The following is a 22,717-nucleotide window of genomic DNA, read 5'->3' on the forward strand; positions in this document are numbered from 1 at the left end:
GGCTAAATCCAGTATCTGATATTTAAGCAATGCTTTAATAAAATGCCACCAAGGTGAAAACAGTGAGCAGCAAAGAAAGAGAAGTTAAGAAAAATGACTAAGGCATCCAGGTTTAATTTTGAGGAACCTTTAAAAAGAAATAGTAACAAAACAAAAGGTTTAGACTAAGCATGTAAGAGTGTATTGCTAAAACAGCTAAAGGCTGTGAGACTAAAGGTCATAGTGGCAATGGCAGTGGAAAAGAAACCCAAATCAGAAGAGTAATGGGCACATACTGGAATGTCCCTATCTTCTGAATTCTTCTAAGTTGTTGTACACCCTCATACTAACTTAACTGGGATATCTACTGTAAAAATGATTAGTGAGATAAATTTTCTGATCAAAGGAATATCTATGTTAATCTATTACCAGGATCATATATCTTCAAAACGAAATCTAGCGCTTTTAGCAGAAGATTGTTTTTAAATTACCATTAGTAGTCCAGACCACCTAACTGCTATAGCTGAAGACCAGCTCAAACAGGAAAATAATGGAACAATAGCTCAAGAGCTGTGACAAAAACTGAACCAGGTGGCTTGAGTCATTAGAACCCTGGCGCTTTCCAAATTTGATCCAGACCCTGATTAGCCTGCAAGCTGTACAGTAAACTTGTATTCAATGTCAGTGAGGAAATGAAAGACATTAAGAAGAATACGGAAACAGATAAGACAGTAAGAAGGGGTAATGTCACATGAAAAGCATGGAAAATTCAGCATTAGGAGGCCACACAATCCCATATTTTCTTCTGGTCAAATTGAATCAGGCAGGCTTGAAAATCTTTTGCACATAACTACTAAGAGTATCAAAACTAAACTTAAAATATTCACAAAAGTAGAATTTTGTTGTACATTGATTGTATACTCCCCCACCACCGTCCCAGAAGGAACACAGTTCTATTTGTTTGAGCTTAAGTGGCGAAGAGTAAAGCTTACCAGACCTACCACTGTAAGCTTTCCATTGCTTGTTGAGCTAGCATATTAAGTTGCAGAGTCATATGAAACTGAATGGTAAGAATTACAGCTCCTAATGATAAATCTCAGGGATATGCCAGGCTAGCCAATTAACCTATAGCACCGTGCTCATATCTGGTACTAGATTATGGAGTCTGCTACAAAGGATGAACTCTTATTCCATCATGTGTGTCACCTTGGACTCGACTCAACTTCCAAGATTCAGTTTACCTCCTCAATTCCCTCATTCACAGCAAAAAAAGGGGGTCGATGGATATTTAACAACAAAGAAAGGGGAACCTCAGAAGCAAAAAGGTTGAGAATTCCAGTGTATTTTACAGTGGCTGACATCATAGCCGAGCTTGATTCTGTCCTTCATGCAATGGCAACAAATTTGATCACCAGCAGAAAGTCTGGTTGACTTCCATAGTCCTGGAATGTCCTGGCCAATTGCAAAACTCTTACTGCCAATCCATTTGAAATCAGTTAACTTAATACAGACAGGAGATCAATTGCAGTGATCAGTAACATGTACAAATTAGCACTTCCAGATAAAACACTAATGTTTAGAGGGGTGCTGCAATTATATATTCTCAGTTTAAGGAAAGAATCTTTTTCAAGTGAATTAGAAAATAGCAAGAAAACAATTTCAATATTTGCATACTTGTTTGTAATTACATATTTGATCCAGAAACCATCACAAATAATTCAATGTTTTAACAAACAAGGTAGATAAAACACTTACCAATTAGCCTTGGTTCAGAGATAAAGTCTCGGATGGGTACTGGAATTTTTTTTACAATATATTCGCACACTACTTCAATGTTATATTTTAACTGTGCTGAAATTGGAATAATTGGTGCTCCTTCTGCAACTGTACCTGCATATCAAGACATGAAAAGGCATTAAAAGTTATAAATCCAAAGAAAACACAGTAACAAAGCAAACTTTACAGTCCAGCAAACATCGCTGGTGGGAAAACTTGAAAAATTGAAACTGAAAGAATGAAAATGTTGAAAATCCAAAAAATGACATTTAATGAAGCATGGGCTTGGATTTGTTAATGGCAAACCATTTTTTATTGCCCAATGCTGCAATCTAAGCTTTAGTAATTTAAGATATGTACCTTAATGAAATTACAATATTGTCCTTCAGCAATACTTAAGTTTAAAGAAATCATCAGCTTCCACAATTTACACCCCACTTCTGCTAACAGAGTTCCAAGTGTCAGACTCTGAAAATATTCCACCCACCCCCGAATTGCAGTACCTCAATATGTTCAAATTATTAACTGAACAAACCTATGATCAGTTAAATTAATTATGTGTGCTACTTATCGTACTGACGCTTGCCTGCAGAATGATTTCCTCTCTAAACACGTCATCTGGTTTATGGTTCCTACTTTTCAAAAACATAGCCCTTTCAGTGATTTGTTTTGTACCCATTATAAGGATCATGCTCGAGTCAATTATCACCATTTGAAGAGAAACAGGGGAGTTTGCCTGGTACATTCCTAGATGGTGTTGTTTATATGGACTTTCAAGATGCATTTGACAAAACACCACATCATAGGCTTATTAGCAAAATTAACGCCCGTGAAACTAAATAGTGGCAGCACGGAAACAAAACTGGCCAAAGGAAATAAAGTACATTGTAGTGGTGAATAATTGTTCATTAGACAGGCAGGAAGCATACAGGGTTTTTCAGGGTTATTAGGACCACTGTTCTTTTTGATAAATATTAATGATCTGGACTCATGTGTATATAGTTTCAAAGTTTGCAGAAACATATTAAACAATGAGAATGATGGTAAGGCTTCAGGAGAACACAACTTGTAAAATTTGCACACACAGTTGAAATACTGCTCCTGAATCTTCCTACCAAAAATGGTAATTAAATGATGGCAGGACAAGTTGAGAAGGCTGTTAAAAAAGTACAAGATCATTTCCTTTAATAATAGAAGTAAGGATGTTAAGGCAAACACAGATTGGACCTCAGCTGGACTAAGGTGTTCAATTATGGGCACTACACTTTAGGAACGATGTCAAGGTAGAAGAGATTTTACAAGAGTGCTACTAAAGATGAGGGTCTTTAGTTATGTGGAGCAGCTAGTGTTTTCTTCCTTAGAGCAGAGAAGGCCAAGTGGAGATTTGATAGGTGTTAAAATCAAGAATGGTTTTGATCGTGTGAATAAGGAAACTGTTTCTAATGGCAGCAGATTCATTAAGCAAAGGATATAAATTTAAAGTGACGTGCCAAACAATCAGAGGTAACTCAGTTAATTGCAGTCTGAAATTCACTGTCTGGTGAGATTCTACAGTGTACTCCGAAGAAAGTTGGATAAATACTTGAATCAAAAAACTGACAAGGCTACAGGGGAAGAGGAAGTGTGATTAACTGAATAGTTCAAACAAACAGCAGACACAGGCCTACTATGTCAAATATCTCCTTCTGCTATATCATTCTACAATTCATGAAATCAAACAAGTAAAAATTGTTAAAGAAGTTTCATTTAGAGAAAACTTACCCTGAACAAAAGCAAGTATCTGTTCGTATTGTTCTTTTGCTTGACTTTCCTTTACAAGGTCAATCTTGTTCTGCAGAATCAGAATGTGTTTCAATTTCATGATTTCAATAGCAGCCAGATGCTCGGAGGTTTGAGGTTGAGGGCAAGATTCATTACCAGCTGACGGAAAGAGAAAGAAGCATTAACAATAGTACGAATGTTGACAATTCCTAGCCCTTGATACTTTATTGTTCCACTTCAATATTTACTGGATTAAAATTTAAACTGGAGAAAAGTAGTTGGGGAAAAAATAAACTAGGCACATGACATAATCAAACTGAAATATTATATATCAGCTTATCAAAGAAGCGCTACATTTATAGATTAATGAGGCCGAAAAGAAGCACATGTATGCAAAGATATAATTTCAAATACCTCCAACACTTAACCTGATCAGCATTACCCCAGCTAGTGAATTAAATGCCCTCATAACTCCGTAAAGGTCACTGTAAATTAGTTTGATCCTTTGTTGCTTGCTATTCATATGTATGGAGTGCTGGGAGTGGGAAACCTAGCTAACTTATTCTCTTCCTTAGCCAAGGATGCTGAAGCTAACTGTAGTGCCTGCACCACTGCACTGGCTAATTACCAAACACAACATAGCCCAGGATCATAGGACTTTTTAGGATCCTCAAGATTCAACAGCTACTAGACAAAACATCTTGTCACTAAGCCACCAGAAGAACTCTGTAAAAATTAAATCGAAAGTGAGCAAATATTTTATAATTTTCAAAAATTAGACGTCACCATGTCTCAGAGCTTGGCCCACTACCAATAATCATGTTTGGAAATCCTTTGACAGCCACCTCCTCAAATTAAACTCACCCACCTGGCCATTATTAGACCAATCCTGACACACTGAAGGGACGCACATTCTCTCTCCACTAAACAAGGCATTCTGGTCTTCAAGACAATTTAGAAAAGAACACCTGGGCGGCACGGTGACACAGTGGTTAGCACTGCTGCCTCACAACGCCAGGGACCCGGGTTCATTTCTGGCCTCAGGTGTCTGTGTGGAGTTTGCACATTTTCCCCATGTCTGCATGGGTTTCCTCTGGGTGCTACCGTTTCCTCCCACAGTCAAAAGATGTGCAGGTTCGGTGGATTGGCCATGCTATATTGCCCCTTAGTGTCATGGGATCAGGGGTGTAAATACGTGGGGTTACAGGTATAGAGCCTGGGTAGGATTGGTGTCAGTACAGACTCAATGGACCGAATGGCCTCTATCTGAACTGTAGGGATTCTCACTCTGGCCTCTTCACAAGAATTATTCTATTATTCATAAATAAATAGAAACTGCTATCTAATCAGTTTAAGTGCATTTGCCAAAAGAAGAGTGCTGTCGCCTGATAGATTGATATAATGATCATCGAATTACAGCTTCTGTTCTCTAACTTTGTGGATTAAAAACATTAGCATTCTTCAGCATCGCATATAGTTTTAACTCAGTTATCCAACACAGTTTTTAGGAGCGTAAACCCAAATCTTCTCCACTCCTGACAATTTACACAATCAAAATAAAGGTATGGAGCTGGATTGAGATTGGTGAAGTATGCTAAGGCAGCGTTTTTCAGGATTGCTTAAATAGTAAGGATCTGTCCACGGAAACTGCATTCAGAGTAGAATGCAGAAGAAATGATCATAACACCAAGAACATTCGACAGGTGATAACTACTGTCACTGTCCCAATTACCTATTAATAACAAAGCTGCATCCATGACAGCAGCTCCGTTCAACATAGTAGCCATCAAGATGTCATGCCCTGGGCAATCCACAAAAGACACATGCCTATAATAGAGGGAAACAAAATTTAAAAATCCCATAATTTAGTACAGACTTTTCTCCCCTACATCATCCCATTGAAAAGTAAAAAATGGACAAGAGTATTCTTACATGTGTTACCGTTTGACTAGAGAGACAAATGAAAAATCTGAAAGAAAACCACAAGCATTGCCTCATAAGTTATCATATTTAAAAATCACATCACTGCAACTCGGATGAAAGTGACAAAATCCACAAGATGTTTGGTAAATTTCAAAGGAGTAATAAATAACTTGGAACTATGAGCAAGATATTGTCAAGTTTCTTTTTAGATCAACATCACAAACAGTAACTTGTTCATGAACATTATCTTTAATGTCGAAAAATGGCCCTGGGTGTGATCTGACAAAAATGTTTTTTTATTTGTTTGTAGAATGTGGGTGCCATTGGCAAGATCAACATTTATTACCAATCCCTAATCGTACTTGAGAAGGTGATGGTCAGCAGCCTTTTTGAAGCACTGCGGTATATCACTCCACAGTGTTCTTAGAGAGTTCCAGGATTTTGACCCAGTGACAATGAAGGAACAGCAATAGATTTTCAAATGAGGATGATGTTTGGCTTGGAGGGGAATTTGCTGGGAGGGGTTTGGCTTGGAGGGGAATTTGCAGGTAGTGTTCCCATGTGCCTGCTGGCTGACCTTGTTAGTGGTAGAGATCACAGGTTTGAAAGGTGCTTTCGAAGGAGCCTTATTTAGTTGTTCCAGTGCATCTTGTAGATGGTACACACTGCTGTCTCTGTGCGCCTGTGGTGAAATGAGTGAATGTTTAAGGTGGCAAACAGGGTACAAAAAGTGCAGGGTGGTGTTGCCTGTGTGTCATCGGAGCACTCATCCAGACAACTGGCGAGTGTTCCATCACGTTCTTTACTCGTGCCTTCAAACGGCGAACAGGATTTGGGGAGTCAGGTGGTGAGTTATTTCTGCTGAATTCCCAGCTTGGACCTGCTCTTAGAGCCATATTATCGATACAGATGATCCAGTTACCTTTCTGGTCAATGGTGACCGGCAGAATTGTGATGCTGGGCGATTCAGCGAGGGTAATGGCAATGAAAATCAAGGAGAGATGGCTAGATTTTCTCTTTTGGAGATGGTCACTGCCTGGCACTTGTGCGGCACAAATGTTAGCAGCCACTTATCAATCCAATCCTGAATGGTGACCAGGTTTTATGTATTCGGGCATAGACAACTTGATTTAAAGAAATATTAGATAGGGTGATCAAACACCTGGTTCAAGAGCTGGATTTGAAGGAAGGTCTTAAACCGGAATAGGGAAGACAGAAAAAGGGAGTGCTGGGGAGGGAAGTTTTGGGAGGAAAATTCCAGAACAAAGACTAGATGTCTGAATGTGAAGCAAGGCAAAGTGAGGCCAGAATTAGCAGAGGGGGCAGTGCGCAGCAGAGAGATTCTAAGGTTGCAAGAGGTCACAGATGTCACAAGAGGTCATCATGAGATTAAATAAGGAAATTAATTTTTTTTAAAAATTGCAGCACCGGGGGACTAGGAACGAAAGTAGGACAACAATAATAGGACTAATGTATGAATGAGACTTGGGACAGTACTGTATTGGATATAGATATATAGGTGAAAAATGAGAATGAGGCCAAAACAGAGTTGGAAAGTTGAGTTTGAGGTGGGGATTCGATGCAATGGATCCAGTCAGGGCAAGAATCCATTGTGGAAAGGACCGGAAGGAGTGGAATTAAGTAAAACTAGTCTAATTGAACTCAGCAATAGAGCAAATACATTGTGATGTGCTAAAGGCTACAGAGGGTGAGGCAGGTGAGAGAATACACCTTGGAGAAAGTGATGGTCATTTGTGATGAGGTCTGCTTCAGTGATGAGCACAGAAACCTGATTCAAATATGGAGTTGCAAGGAAGATCATACAATGATACAACAGACTATTTGAGCCATCATGTCTCTTCAGCACTTTTGTAGAGCTATCCAATCAAACCCATTTCGCCCGCTCTTTCTACATAGCCCTGTAATCTTTTCCCTTAAGTATTAACCCAATTTTTTTTTTTTGAGTGTTACTACTGCATCTGGTTTCACCGCCCTTTCAGATACTGCATTCCAGAACAACTTGCTCTGTCAAAAAAACTTGTTTCCTCTTGTCTTGGCTAGTTCTTTTGTTAATCACTTTAAATCAGTGTCCTCTGACTCCCAACCCTTCTTCACTGGAAACAGTTTCTTTTTATTTACTCTATCAAAACCATTCATGATCTTGAACATTTCTATCAAATCTCCAGTTAGTGGCCATTAACATTTGAAAAGAAATCTGTACATCCAATCCACGGTGGCACAATGATTAGCACTGCTGCCTCACAGTGCCAGGGACCCAGGCTTGAATCCCACCTTGCGTCAGTCTGTATGGAGTCTGCACGTTCTCCCCGCGTCTGCGTGAGTTTCCTCCAGTTGCTCCGGTTTCCTCCCACAGTCCAAAAGACGGGCTAGTTAGGTGCATTGGCCATGCTAAATTCTCCCTCAAGTTACCCGAACAGGCGCCGCAGTGTGGCGACTAGGGGATTTTCACAGTAATGTCATTGCAGTGTTAATATAAGCCTACCTGTGACGCTAATAAACAATGGAACACTACTCTGAAGAATCACATGGACTCAAGACATTAACTCGGTTTCATTCTCCACAGATGCGGTCAAATCTGCTGGGTTTTTCCAGCATTTTCTTTTTTTATTTCAGATTTCCAGAATCTGCAGTATTTTGCTTTTGTTCACCGCTACTCCTTAGTTTCTGTCCCTTCACTACTTTTGCATCCATGCTTCCAGGAACATTGACAACAAGTCTATTAGTACAAGGTCTTTTGCAAGTTCACATACACAAGATCAACTGGCACTACTCCCCATCAACCTTTACTGTTCTTTCAAATAACTTGCTTATATCAAACAAACATAATTTGTCTTTGACAAATCTGTGCTGACTTTTAATTATTCGGCCATACATTTCTAAATGCCAATCAATTTTGTTCTAGATTACTGTCTCAAAGATACACACGGATTTACAAGGTGATAAGCTCACGGCCTTAGGAGAGGAAACTTTATGCAATCAATGATCATCTTTTTGAGCAGCTAATGACAGGTGTTTTGAAAGGGAAGGGTCAGTACCCAAAACTAGAAAACCATTTACAATGTCACAGATCTAATTGGACATTTGCAATAATTAGGAAAGCAAACATAGCACAGATAATAAGCAAAGCTTTTACTTATTAATAAATAACTTGTTTTTTAAAAAAAGAGCTATTAAAAGGAGCCAGTTCTAAAAATAAAATGCAATCAAATTGTGTATACTCATTTAACATTGCAAACTAGCAATATGTTACCAGAAAATTCCAAAAGCCTGCTGGAAAAGAGGCACACTGCCTGAACAAAGTGGAAGCCTTTGTGGGTCACCTCAGAGAGCTGCAACAGCCAGTAAAAACTGCTGCAAAACTTTACCAGATGTAGTCAATGGAAACCAAGTAATTGAAGACAGAGTCCAAAACAGTTCTCATTAGTGTGCAGGTGCTAGTGCTAAATCTTATCTATGACTTGCATTTAGTTTGCACCAACCTGACTAGCTTGAAATTTCCTTTGGTTCCAGGAATATCTGAAGGGAATTCATCTGGTGTGCTGCTACCACACGACCTGTAACAGTCAGGCCTTGGACAAGTAGGGTCATCAAGTTTATAAACCTAAAACAAAATTAGAACTAAATGAGTACAGAAAAAGTTTGAAATTTTATAAAAGTCAACAACCATTAAAGCTAAGGACTAGATTTTGTAACTGAAATAAATGCCAGCAAATTATTGGCCTAATTCACGGAAGCTAGGCTATCTTTCATAAAATTAAATCATTTAAGACTAATTTATCAACTGTGCGTGTTCTATCAATTATTTGCACTTTGAATGACAAGGGTGAACATGTCGAGGCTTCAAGTCACCCAGATTGCCAAACTCAAGAGAACAGTAGTTTTTCCACAATAACTGCTATTAGGCAATTTAGAGCTTCATAAAACACAGAATACCTGCAAATGATTTCTTAAAGTTACTTAATTACTTAAGAACTTCGGGAAATACAAAAATATGTGCCATTATCTTGATAATGTTATACTGAGGTGCAGCACAAAAAGTGTAATTGAAAAAAAAATACAGTTTTAAACAAACATGGTGATTTAACTGAACATGAATTACAAAGTGAGAAATATTATGCACTGCTCTTCATTTCTTTTACCTTTGCATTGGCATATCCCAGCTTGATAGTAATATTTCTTTCCAGTTCATTTTTAAATCGGACAGTCTGAACACCAGAAATTGCTTTAACTACAGTGGACTTTCCATGGGCTACGTGACCAATTGTGCCTAAGGGAAAACAATTTGTTGGAACACAAGTTAAGCTACTGTATGGCTTATGTACACAATTAACTTCAAAATCTGAACTCAAGCTTAGTCAAAAATAATAAAATCCCCATTTAGTTTATTAACTGAGTCGTCAAAAATGCAATCCAGTCATTGATCTCTTCGCCTCTTATTTACTGTGCCCATTTTCCTAAGCTACTGTAAAGTTCCATGAGATTTTTAACATAAAAGGTTCTTTATAACTTTAAGTTGCCAAATTTCAGATACCACAAAACTTTAAAATCTGTCCATTCAAACCCCCTTGTTGATCAGAGCACGTTTCTTTTGGCAGGCAGGACAGGGTACTCATGTCATTCTGTCCCATCTGAGTAATATTCAGGTTGCCCATTAAATTGGCCTAGGAATTGAACAAAGAGTGAAGAGCAATCTGACAGCTAGTCTTGTAGATAACCAGCTCAACACAACAATGCACATCATCTCAGGTACCCTCTGATTAACTCTACTCCCTGGCTCCTGGTCCTGGGCAAAATCTCACCCCCTCACATGAGGAGGGCGATTGCAACAGGAAAGCTCCCAAGCCGACTCAATCTTTCCTAAGTCAGTCCCGCCATCCCAGGAATCATTCGCTGCACTCCCTCTTTAGCAAGAACATCCTTCTCAGATAAGGAGATCAAAACTGCACTCAATATCCCAGATGTAGCCTCACCAAAGCCCTGTATAATTAGAACAAAACATCCCTGCTCCTGTACACAAATCTTCTCGCTATGAAGGCCAACATACCATTTGCGTTCTTTACCACCTGCATGCTTGCCTTTAGCAACGGGTATACAAGGACATCCAGGTCTCGGTGCACATTCCCCTTGCTCAATTTATAGCCATTCAGATAATAATCTTCCTATTTTTGCTACCAAATTGGATAACATCACATTTATCCACATTAAAATGCATCTGCCATACATTCACCCACTCTTCAGCTTGCCCAAATCACACTGAAGCATCTCTGTATTTTTCTCACAGCTCACCCTCCCACCCAGCTTAGTGTCATCTACAAATTTGGAGATATTGCATTTGTTCTCTCATCTAAATCATTCACATATGTTGTGAATAGCTGGGGTCTTAGCACTGATCCCCATGGTATCCCAGTAGTCACTGCTTACCATTTGGGAAAAGATCTGTTTATTCCTACTCCTCGTTTCCTGTCTGCCAACCAGTTTTCTATCCAACTCAATCTACTACCCCCAATCATGGTGTTTTAATTTTAAGTGGAGCTTAGAGCCTTCTCAAAGTCCAAATAAACCACATCCACTGGCTCCCCCTCATCAACTCTACTCGCTACATCCTCAAAGAATTCCTGTAGATTTGTCGAGCATGACTTCCCTTTCATAAATCCATGTTGAATCTGTCCAACTCTGCCAATGTTTTCCAGGTGCTTTACTATAAAATTCTTGATAATGGACTCCAGAATTTTCCCGACTATCAATGTTAGGCTGACTGGCCTATAATTTCTCCATTTCTCTCTACCTCCCTTTTTAAATAGTGGGGTTACATTAGCTACCCTCTAATCTGTAGAAACCATTCCGGAGTCTATAGAATCTTGGAAGATGACCACCAATGCATCTAGTATTTCTAGGGCCACTTCATTCAGTACTCCCGGATATAGATTATCTGGCCCTCGGGATTTATCAGCCTTCAATTTTCCCATTTCTCTACGAATAACTGATTTCCTTCAGTTCTTCCCTTTTACCAAACCCTGTGTTCCCCAACATTTTTGGTATATTGTGTCCTCCTTTGTGAAGACCAAAGTATGTATTTAGTTAGTCAGCTGTTTCTTTGCTCCCTATTATAAATTTGTTTCTGACAGTAAGGGACCTATATTTGTCTTCACCAATCTTTTTCTCTTCAACTACCGATAGAAACTCTAAGTTTTTATGTTCTCCGCAACCTTACTCTATTTGTCCATTTTTAATCTCTTGATCCTCCTTTGCTGAATTCTAAACTGCTCCCAATCCTCAGTTCTGTTGTTTTTTTCTGGTTAATTTATATGCCTCTTCCTTGGATCTAATACTCTCTCTCTAATTTCCCTTGCAAACCATGGATAGTTCACCTTTCCTGCTTTACTTTTGCGCCAGGCAGCAAAAAACAATTGTTGCAGTTCACCCATGTACTCTTTGATCATTCAGGTCCCAGTCTTTGTCAACCTGCTGCTTTAATTATAATCCCATTGAATTGTAAAACCAATTTGGGCTTTTCCACTGACGAGATTTTGCATTGATTAAAATGGCCAACTTGGAAGCCAACTTCCACTGACTTTCTTCAACATTTAAGGTGCTTACAACTGAATAGATATTTGCCGTTCACAGTTATGAATGGTACAAGGCCCAAGCAAAGTGAAGTGATTTCTCTGGAAAAATATTTAGTGTTATAATTATCATTTCAGGTTGTCTACTGCAATCACATACAATTTATAGATGAGTAAATAATACTCAAGGTAAATTTTCAACCAAAATAAGAAATAGTGGTAAGACTTAATTTTGTTTTGACCTATTTCAAGGGATCTCTTACTGAAACATGTATAGTGGTATGTGCCCTTGTACTTTAACTGGACACATTTAAAATGTCTTCATTGAAATTAGTACATAATTTGCCAAAAGAGTTCTGAAGTTGTCAAATGTGTTCAAGTGTTCCGCAGATTGAAAAGATCAAATTCCACTGGTTGAAATGAAATTTGGTACAGATTCGGTACAGATTCACAGCATAATACTTTCAAATTTTCCATCTTAATTAGTGCACACAAAAATTTGTGGAAAATGGAAATAATCATTAACTATATAATCTAACTATATAATTTTACAGGCACATTCTCTGTGGCAACGCCTCTACTAGATTCTACTTGCCAACCAATCAGCATTCTCTTCTCATACAGTATGAATTTGTTGTTGCCCCTGAACTTTCCTAATGAACTGTCCTGATGAGTGCAAAATAAAAAGCTTGAACAAAAAGTCACTTTTTTAGCAATACTAAAGTTCTGTATTACCAAATGACTATTTATATAATTAACATAGCTGGTGAAAAATGTCTTTTGAAATTTTCCAGGTACAACTTCCAACATAAGTCCACTCCACATAATACTTTTCAACACAATCTGCAGAATCTTGTTTTATATTTAAAGTACAGCAAACAGGAACTTAAAGACTTGTGATTAGGCAAATCAGATTTTTAAAAAAACATATTTATCATAAAGTTCAGCTTTATAAATTCAATTAACAATTAATAGAGTACTTCTTCCTCAAGATCTAACACATTCTGCTCAAAACAGGCATTATCTCCAGTAGAAAATGAACATTTAGGTAATCAAGAATGAGTCAAAATTATTTAATAACTCACCTATATTGATGGTAGCTTGCCTGCTGATAACTTCAGGAGAAAGGGGTGTTAATTTGGTAACATCCTGTAAAATAGAAGCTTTGGATCATAAACCATTAAACAATTCATGATTTTGCTTTTAGACAGATATGTTCATTATTCTGCCATTCACACTCACTCTGGATAAAGGCTTTTTTTTCTTCACTATGATTTTTCTTCTTCACTCTCTACCTTTTGTTCCATGGCACGTTATTTAATTTCTCCCACCCTCTATGCCAGACCTTCACTTGTGTTCTTCCACCACCCTCCCAACTTTCAATGGCATAAAACCCACCACATTCCTACTTTTCTTCAGTTCTGAAGAATCATATTTGACTTGAGGTGTTAACTCTCTCCACAGATGCAGCCAGACTAGTTGTGTATTTCAGCACTTTCCATTTTATGTCTTATTAGGCAACATTAGTAAAACACAGAGGGATTGTACATTACCCTCTGTCTTCCTCAAGTAAACTTAGACAAATAGAAATCCCAATTTGGGATTCTAACTTTATAGCTGAGCGCTTCAGTTTGGCTGTTACCAAGTTTGATGATATTTCTTATTTATTCTTCCCATCTAAGCACCTAACAATTGGCAGCCAGCACATTTCCTACTACCTTTCATCCTTCCAAACTTATTTTTTCTTCCTCAGTGTATATAAGCATTTTCTGCAAATCACCAATGTTTCAATTTGTCCACAACAGTTAAATGCAGATTATAAATTCAAGTCATATTTTGACAATGAATATGAATATTCAAAAACCAACACGTTAGCTGCCACTTTCTAAACATTTATGGATGGCACATTCATGTGAATGTGATTTGCCCATTGAATGCAGTGACTGATAGAAATCAGGAAATTACTTACACATTTCATTTATCACAGGATTTTTCTGGAAATTGACTAACTCCGTTTATTTGTCCTCAAAATGATCAGAGCACATAAAGTGCTATAATTGGCAACTTTCAAATGGCACTTTCTTCTGGGTCTCCCACTTTTCCAAACAATTATCCCCAAATTCTCTGTTAAACATGTAGAGGGTGCTCAGAGAGAGAGCAAGCTCAAAGAACAGTACCAATCTGGCTATTGGGCATATTGCAGCATCTAACCCAAATAATTATTTGGGCCTTAATGTCAGTCGATTTGTTTTATTTGACTGCAGGCAATGGTAAAGTAGAATAACGGCTCTTCCTCCAGAAGAGCAGAAGAAGTGGATTGGTACTTAGGCTGAAAATTCTCCCCACTGATACACCATTGGCAATGTGATCCACAACCCTGGTGCTAACCTGCTTATTTTTACCACCAGTCTCCTAGAATCTGCTCTGTTTTTGTCAGGTTTTCATGCTCCCCCTCGCCAACCATAGGTCTCACCACTTAAAATGGACAGTACCTTTGTCGGCTAAGATATGGTAATCATTAGCCATTAACATTAATTTGAATGTTGCCAACTATAGGACAAATAAGCTGAGTTAGTCAGTTTCCAGAAAATTCCTGTGATAAATGAATTGTTGACTAAGTAATTTCCTGATTTCTATCAGTCACTGCATTCAATGGGCAAATCATATTCACATGAATGTGCCGTCCATAAATGTTTAGAAACCTATCATATATTCTCTGGTCTCATTATACTTTTTCATTTTCTCATTGTGTCTTCTTTTGTCTGATACGATGATCATTTATCAATTAATCGTCACCAGTTCTCCTCACCGTTTTACAGCTCATCCTACTCCTTTTTCTCCTCCCCTTTTCTATCAATCTTCCCTTTTATAAATTGTTCATATGTAAAATCTTCCAGTTCTGATGAATGGAAATACCTGAAATGCCAACATTTTCTGTTTTTGTTTCAGCTTGTGATTATTGTTGCCTCTGTAAAGGATGCTGAAGTTAAAGTTGCTAAGTGAAAGAAAGTTGTTAACTTGAGCATACAGATGCAGAGAATTATTCTATACTTCCTACACCCCACCCCAGGCTGACCTGTCAATATGAGGACCAGATTAAGGCAGCAGCAAATGTCACTTTGTAAACATCTCACTGGACCCGAAAGTTAAAAGCATCATATATTCAAGAATGCAGCCATCCATGTCTCTACATCCAGATGAAAGATGAGATTGACATTCTGATACTCCATAGTGAGCCTCATATTTCCTGGGAAAGTAGCTTGTTTTGCTGCGAAAAATGTGGAGCAGTATTTTTTTTAGGTGGCAAGTATTTATTCAGTGAATAAGAGGGATTGCTGTATATAAAACAATCCATTAAGAATAAGAAAGAAGCTGATGGAAGGACGAGATGAGCCTCATCCCTTGTTTTCAAACCTCGCCAGGTCTTGCACAACTACGTAAGGTTGAAGATCACTGAAGTTGTGCATGCAACATCTTTATTTTGTTATCTACTCCTGTGCTCCTTCACTGTGGGCCCTTTTCACCCAACAAGCCTCTGCCCTCTGGGGTTTATTCCTCAAAATCCTCAGTCTTCCAAAATAAATGCTTCACCTGCTATTAGCATGATTCCCAAACTTTTTCTTTACCCACCCCTCCCATACTTGCCATCCACTTCACCTTTCTACTCTTTCAAGCGCTGAGATGGTATTCAATGAATGAACTGCCACAGAAATATAAATTTATTTCACATTAGCAGGATCATTGTGGGATTCACAGGAGATCTTATTGAATCTACTAGAATTAGAGCCTCATGAAATCTGAAACTGGTGTTTGTCAGATAGCTGACACAATTAGCAAAGAATGACTACATTGCACAAAGCTCAGTTTGAAAGTAGGAGTTACACTCGGAGAATTTTGAAATTGCCATTAAATGAGTAGGATGTTCTAAGTATTCAGGAGATATCAGATAAAATTCTGACGAAAGTATCAAGGAGATACTTAAAATCAAAACTGGAAAGAAAATTCTAGTACTGTACATCAGATGACAGAGGGACAGAAATAGGCCATTCAGTCCCTCAAGCATATCTGTTCTGTCATTCTAATAGATCATAAATGTTCCCAATTTACAAGTTTTTAACAATCTCTTGATCTTACGAAAATTTAATTGATCGACAGCAATCAGCCAACTCTGGTTGACAAATAACAATTGTGAAGCAACATTTCCTCAGAACTTGAAAGAAAAATCTGAAATTAAGCAACTGCTTTAATATAGATTCATTAATATATTTTCTACTTTGCAAAGCAATTAAACACCAACAGCATTTACTGATCAAAGACAACCATTCATTAATAATAATTCAATTATTTTACAGGTTCAATATCTGATCTGACAAATGTAGAACAAATGTACAACTGATAGAATGATACAGCAAAGCAGACAGCTAATTGGCGCATCGTCCCTATGCCAGCTCTTTGATGGAGCTGTCGAAATAGTCCCACTCCACTGTTCTTTTTCACAGCCCTGCAATATTCCGCCATCAAGTATTTATTCAATCCCCTTTTAGAAAGTTGCTGCTGAAACTGCTCCACTACCCTATCAAGCAGTATGCGACTGAGGTACCTTAAACCATCAGTTTAAGTCTGTGTTCTCTGGTTACCTATACTTCGGCTACTGGAAACAGCTTCAAGACCATTAATAATTTTGAACACCACTACCAAATCTTCTATTACCCTTCACGCCAGAAAACAACCCAACTTCTCCAGTCTCCCCATATAAAATGTCCCTGATACCATTCTATTAACCCTTCTCTGAATCCTCTCTAAGGCTATGAGAACTTTCCTAGAGTTTGGTGTCCAGAATTGAGCATGCACATTCCAGCTGAAGCAAAACCAGTGTTTTACAGATATGTTTTGTTGCAATCTTCCATCCACAAAAGATGACAGGCATGCAACAAACAACCCACAGTGGTGGGGTGTCCTCACTTGGTTCACCGGTAAAGATCTTCCTTGCTTTTATACCCTGTGCCTTAGGGAGTAAAGCAAGCTGGAAGTCGCAAGTAGAAACACAAAGTACTGGAAAAACTCAACAGGTCTGGCAGCATGTGGAGGGAGAGAGAGAGACAGAGAGTTAATGATAATATGGCAGCACGGTGGCACAGTGGCTAGCAATGCTGCCTCAAAGCACCAAGGACCTGTCAATTCCCAGCTTGGGTCACTGTCTGTGCAGAGTCTGCACGTTCTCCCCATGTCTGCGTGGGTTTCCTCTGGGTACTCTGGTTTCCTCCCACAACCCGAAAGACGTGCATTGATCATGCTAAATTCTCCCTCAGTCTACTCAAACAGGCACCGGAATATGGTGACTAGGGGAATTTCACAGTAACTTCATTGCAGTGCTAATGTAAGCTTACTTGTGACACCAATAAATAAACTTAAAACTGAACTGGGGAGGGGAGGGGGGTCTCTCATATGGTTTTAACCCACTTTCCACAGTTACCCTGCTGCCTGAGATTTGTGCATATCCACCCTCCAGTGTTAATGCAGCCCCTATTACAAATTAACAAGAGCTGGAGTACCAGTGGGCAGCAGCACATGGTGAGGGGGACAGAGAGAGACAGCTCCCTGTTCAGAACAATGAGAACTGGATCCCTTCGCACCAATGACCCCGGGCTCGGGATGTAGCAGAGTTTCGGGGGGCCGGGGACATCCCCGGCCCGGCTGCAGGTTAGACAGCGTCTCCACCACCTCAGAGCCACAAGCTGCTGCTCCTCCTCCTCCCTCCCCCGGGGCCGTCGCTCAGCTCAGCCCGCATGTGGACCCTATGTGCCGAGCTAGCCGGCTGTCTGAGCCCCTCTCCTCATCCCCCCGCGCCAGCCGAGCCGAGCCAAGCACTGACCAACGCGTTGAGATCCTGCCGAGCCAGGTGCGGCTGGCCCACGGTCACCCCGGCCTCGTCTCCTGTCATCCTGCCGCCCGGGCCCAACCGCCGCTCCCAGAATGATGCAACCCTCCAGCGACAACAAGAACAGACCGCGCCGCAAGATGGCCCTTCCGGTGACGGCAGGAGAGGCGCCAGTTTCAGCGCCCCCACCCTGTGGGACAACAGAAATGATGTGGAGATGCCGGCGTTGGACTGGGGTGAACACAGTAAGAAGTCTCACAACACCAGGTTAAAGTCCAACAGGTTTATTTGGTAGCAAATACCATAAGCTTTCGGAGCGCTGCTCCTTCGTCAGATGGAGTGGAAATCTGCTCTCAAACAGGGCACAGAGACACAAAATCAAGTTACAGAATACTGATTAGAATGTGAATCTCTACAACCAGCCAGGTCTTAAAGATATAGACAATGTGGGTGGAGGGAGCATTAAGCACAGGTTAAAGAGATGTGTATTGTCTCCAGACAGGACAGCCACTGAGATTCTGCAAGCCCAGGAGGCAAGCTGTGGGGGTTACTGATAATGTGACATAAATCCAACATCCCGGTTTAGGCCGTCCTCATGTGTGCGGAACTTGGTTATCAGTTTCTGCTCAGCGACTCTGCGCTGTCGTGTGTCGTGAAGGCCGCCTTGGAGAACGCTTACCTGAAGATCCGAGGCTGAATGCCCGTGACTGCTGAAGTGCTCCCCCACAGGAAGAGAACAGTCTTGCCTGGTGATTGTCGAGCGGTGTTCATTCATCTGTTGTCGTAGTGATGCAGACGCTACGACAACGGATGAATGAACACCGCTCGACAATCACCAGGCAAGACTGTTCTCTTCCTGTGGTGGAGCACTTCAGCAGTCACGGGCATTCAGCCTCGGATCTTCAGGTAAGCGTTCTCCAAGGCGGCCTTCACGACACACGACAGCGCAGAGTCGCTGAGCAGAAACTGATAGCCAAGTTCCGCACACATGAGGATGGCCTAAACCGGGATGTTGGATTTATGTCACATTATCAGTAACGCCCACAGCTTGCCTCCTGGACTTGCAAGCTGTCCTGTCTGGAGACAATACACATCTCTTTAACCTGTGCTTAATGCTCCCTCCACCCACATTGTCTGTATCTCTAAGACCTGGCTGGTTGTAGGGATTCGCATTCTAATCAGTATTCTGTAACTTGATTTTGTGTCTCTGTGCACTGTTTGAGAGCAGATTTCCACTCCATCTGACGAAGGAGCAGCGCTCCGAAAGCTTATGGTATTTGCTACCAAATAAACCTGTTGGACTTAAACCTGGTCTTGTGAGACTTCTTACTGCGGACAACAGAAATACAACAACCTCTTCACCCCCCGCCCCCCCCCCCCCCCACACCACATTGTCAAATAGAAGCTTTACGTTGCCAGAATTAGTGAGCCTGAGTTATAAGGGAAAGGTTGACCTGGACTTTATTGCTAACCACTGTGCCCCCAGTGAAGGATCATAGTGACACAGTGGTTAGCACTGCTGTCTCACAGCGCCAGGGACCCAGGTTCGATTCCCGGCTTGGGTCACTGTCTGCGGGGAGTCAGCACATTCTCCCCGTGTCTACAAGGGTTTCCTCCTGCTGCTCCGGTTTCCTCCCACAGTTCAAAAGATGTGCTGGTTAGGTGCATTGGCCATGCTAAATTCTCCCTCAGTGCACCCAAACAGATGCCGGAGTGTGGTGACTAGGGATTTTCACAGTCCTTCATTGCAATGTTAATGTAAGCCTACTTGTGACAAATAAATTAATAATATTCTTTGAAACATAGGAGAATGAGGGGTGACCTTATCAAGGCGTATAAAATCATGAGCGGCATAAATAGGATGAATGCACATCGGGGGTGAATTTTACCATCCTACCCGCCATGGAAATTGGAGCTGGTGAGGGGCGGACCTTGGAAAGGTCCATTGACCCTGGACAGGATTTTCCGGTTTCGGGGCGAGTGTGGCCAGAAAATCCCACCCTTAGTCTTTTTCTCAGGGAAGGGAAATGGGAAACTAGTGGGCATAGGTTTAAGGTGAGAGGGGAAAGATTTAATAGGGACCTGAGGGGCAACTTCTTCATGCAGAGGGTGGTGCATGTATGGAATTAGCTGCCAGAGAAAGTGATTGAGGCAGGTACAATAGCAACATTTAAAAAGCATTTGGATAAATTTAAAGTTTAAAGTTCATTTATTAGTGTCACAAGTAGGCTTCCATTAACATGAATGGGAAAGGATTAGAAGGATATGGACCAAATGCGGGCAATTGGGACCAGCTGGGAGGGCACCATGGTCAGCATAGACTGGTTGGGCCGAAGGGCCTAATTCCATGCTGTATTGCTCTGTGACTCCATATGGTCAAATAATTAACAGGATGGAAGCTATTCTTCCAAAAGCAAAAGATGTAGAAAACTGGGCCATGGAGTGGAAATAGTTGAGTAATGGTTCTATTCTACATTGCTGTGAAATTCCTACCAGGCAGCTAATGTAGGCTGTCTGTGTGGAGTTTGCACATTCTCTTCGTGTCTGCGTGGGTTTCCTCCGGGTGCTCCGGTTTCCTCCCACAGTCCAAAGATGTGCGGGTTAGGTTGATTGGCCATGCTAAAATTGCCCTTAGTGTCCTAGGATGCGTAGGTTAGAGGGATTAGTGGATAGATATGTAGGGATATGGGGGTAGGGTCTGGGTGAGATTGTGGTCGGTGCAGACTCGATGGGCCGAATGGCCTTTCTCTGTGCTGTAGGGTTTCTAAGATTTCTAAGAAAGCAAATAACAATCTTTTCAGCGAAACCGCTCCAACACTTTGTTGGACCAACAAAAACATTCAACGCTTTTAGGGGAGAAGGACTCTGGAATTCATCTCCAGTTTTGAGATGAAAATGGTCAAACAATTGCATAGCATCAGAAGTGACAACACATGCATGCCCAGCAGCACACAATGGACAAAGCTAAGTGATCCTACAATCAACTGATCAAATCAAAGCCTGCAGTCCTGCCACATCCAGCCGGGAATGGTAGTTGTCAGTTAAGCAACTAACAGGATGAAGAAGTGCTACAAAATCCCATTCTCAATGATGGAGAAGCCCAGCATAGCTGCAAAAGATAAGGCTGAAGCCCTTGAAATCATCTTCGACCAGAAGTGTTGAGTGATTGAACCATCTGGGCTTTCTCCTGAGGTCCCCAGCATCCCAGGTGCCAATCTTCAGCCAGTTCAATTCACTTAATCTGATATCAAGAAACAACTGAAGGCACTAGATACTGCAAAGGCCTGCACAACATCCCAGCAATATCATAGAATATCTTAGAATCTTTACAATGCAGTGCCATTTGGCCCATTGAGCCTGCACCGAAAGCAATCCCACTCAGGCCCTATCCCCGTACCCCCACATATTAACCCTGACACTAAGGGGCAATTTAGCATGGCCAATCAACCTAACCCGCACATCTTTGGACTGTGGGATGAAACTGGAGCCTCCAGAGGAAACCCACGCAGACATGGGGAGAATATGCAGACTCCACAGAGAGAGTCACCTGAGGCTGGAATTGAACCAAGGTCCCTGGCACTGTGAGGCAGCAGTGCTAACCGCTGTGCCACCATGCTGCCCCAAATAGTGAAGACGCATGCTCCAGAAGTATCTGCACTCCTAGCCAAGCTGTTCAAGTACAGCTACAACATTTGTAATCTATTGCCCAATGTGACCATTTTCCCAGTTATTTAATTTCATAAAAAGCAGGACAAATCCAATCTGCTCCATTAGAATCCTCTCGCTGATCAGCAAAGCGGTACAAGGTGTGGTTGACATTGCTCGAAAGCAGCAATCACACAGCAATAACCTATTCACTGATGCTCAGTTTGGGTTCCACCCGGGCTACTTTGCTCTTAACTTCATTTCAGCCTTGGTTTGGTCAAAACATGGACAAAAGAGCTGAACTCAAATGGGGAGGGGAGAGTGACTGCCCCTCACGGTGGCATGTGACCGCGTGTGGCATCAAGGATTGCAAAATTGAAGTACATGGATATCATGGGGAAAATTCTCTACTGGTTGGAGTCATACATAGCACTAAGAAAGATGGTTGTTGTTATTGGAGTCCAATTATCTCAATTGAAGGACATTGCTGGAGGACCTCTTCAGAGCAGTGTTCTAGACTCAACCATCTTCAGCTGCTTCATCAATGACCTTTTTTGCATCTAAAGGAGAGAAGTGGGGATGTTGGCCAATGATTGCACAATGTTCATAACTATTAGTGACTCCTCAGGTACTGAAACAGTTAGTTCCCATATGCAGCAAGGCGTGGACAATATTCATAAAAGGTGACCAGCAACATTCTTGCCACACAAATGCCAGGCAATGACCATCTCCACAAGAGATAATCTAACCATCTTCCCTTGACATTCAATGGTATTACCATTGCTGAATCCCACACTATCAGTATGTTGGGGTTTACCATTGACCAGAAACTGAACTGAACCAGCCATATATATATTGTGGCTACAAGAGCAGGTCAGAGGCTTGGAATTCCAAGGTGAGTAACTCAACTCCTGACTCCCCAAATCTTACCCACCATCTAGATGCCACAAGTTAGAAATGTGATAGAATACTTCCACCTGCCAGAAGTGTGCAGCTCCAACAACACTCAAGAAGCTCGACACCATCATAAACAAAACACTTCGTTTCGTTGGCACCCATCCATACCACCTTAAATATTCAGTCCCTCCACGTCTGATATACAGTGGCAGCAATGTGTACTATATACAAGGTACACTGCAGCAACTCACCAAGGCTCTTTCAACAGCACCTT

General features: G+C 40.9%; 1 protein-coding gene across 1 annotated transcript in view; it reads right to left on the reverse strand.

Annotated features, from left to right (window-relative positions):
- The window catches only part of eif2s3 (eukaryotic translation initiation factor 2, subunit 3 gamma), a 36,149-nt gene extending 18,073 nt beyond the window's left edge, over nucleotides 1-18,076 (reverse strand). Inside the window, exons 1-7 of the mRNA XM_078232537.1 lie at nucleotides 17,896-18,076; nucleotides 13,109-13,172; nucleotides 9,600-9,727; nucleotides 8,940-9,061; nucleotides 5,249-5,343; nucleotides 3,517-3,675; nucleotides 1,735-1,869 (exon numbers count right to left, since the gene is read on the reverse strand). Coding sequence (XP_078088663.1) covers nucleotides 1,735-1,869; nucleotides 3,517-3,675; nucleotides 5,249-5,343; nucleotides 8,940-9,061; nucleotides 9,600-9,727; nucleotides 13,109-13,172; nucleotides 17,896-17,964 — 772 coding nt within the window. The 5' untranslated portion in view covers nucleotides 17,965-18,076. The remainder of the gene's footprint in view (nucleotides 1-1,734; nucleotides 1,870-3,516; nucleotides 3,676-5,248; nucleotides 5,344-8,939; nucleotides 9,062-9,599; nucleotides 9,728-13,108; nucleotides 13,173-17,895) is intronic.
- Nucleotides 18,077-22,717: the final 4,641 nt, after the last annotated feature.

The sequence above is a fragment of the Mustelus asterias genome, chromosome 17 (assembly GCF_964213995.1).
Source record: "Mustelus asterias chromosome 17, sMusAst1.hap1.1, whole genome shotgun sequence".
Lineage (NCBI taxonomy): Eukaryota > Metazoa > Chordata > Chondrichthyes > Carcharhiniformes > Triakidae > Mustelus > Mustelus asterias.